Raw genomic sequence first — 461 nt, 5'->3', positions numbered from 1 at the left:
CAGCAAAGAGTGACAAATCTACCCAGACAGGCAGGTAAACCCTCTGCTCCCCACCCCAGGGGTGCTGGTGTGGGCTGCGGCCCCACGCCGCCAGCACGGCTCTTACCTGGGCCATCACATCGTGGGACCAGATGTCGGAGGCCAGGGTAAGGTGTCCTTTGCTCTCCCCCTCTGAGGGTCTCAGCAGTGTCGGCCCGAAGACCGTGGCCAGGTTGTGGAGAGACATTTTGTTGATAGGCTCCTTTTCAGCTACCCTGCGGGGTACGGGGAGAGAGGGAGCGTGAGCCCCTAATGCTGTTCTCCCAGAGCGGGGCAACCACGGGGCAGCTTGGAGGGGGAGATATGAGTGCCGCTCTCCCTTCTCCCAGTCCCGCTGGGGTACCTCTGACTTGTCATTGCCCTTCAGGCCCCCAGCAAACCCAGGTGCAGGGCAGGGAGCCCTGGCCCCCTCCTGGACTCAG

The 461-nt window shown here is 63.1% G+C and overlaps 1 protein-coding gene across 1 annotated transcript in view; it reads right to left on the bottom strand.

Moving 5' to 3' along the window:
• The window catches only part of LOC104169492 (active breakpoint cluster region-related protein-like), a gene marked incomplete at its 5' end in the record, with an annotated part of 4,280 nt that overhangs the window by 392 nt on the left and 3,427 nt on the right, over nt 1-461 (bottom strand). The window contains one exon of the mRNA XM_009710418.1: nt 107-254. Within this exon, the coding sequence (XP_009708720.1) occupies nt 107-254 (148 nt within the window). The remainder of the gene's footprint in view (nt 1-106; nt 255-461) is intronic.

Source organism: Cariama cristata, unplaced genomic scaffold (genome assembly GCF_000690535.1).
Source record: "Cariama cristata isolate BGI_N322 unplaced genomic scaffold, ASM69053v1 scaffold24531, whole genome shotgun sequence".
Lineage (NCBI taxonomy): Eukaryota > Metazoa > Chordata > Aves > Cariamiformes > Cariamidae > Cariama > Cariama cristata.
This window is presented reverse-complemented; position numbering and strand designations above follow the sequence as displayed.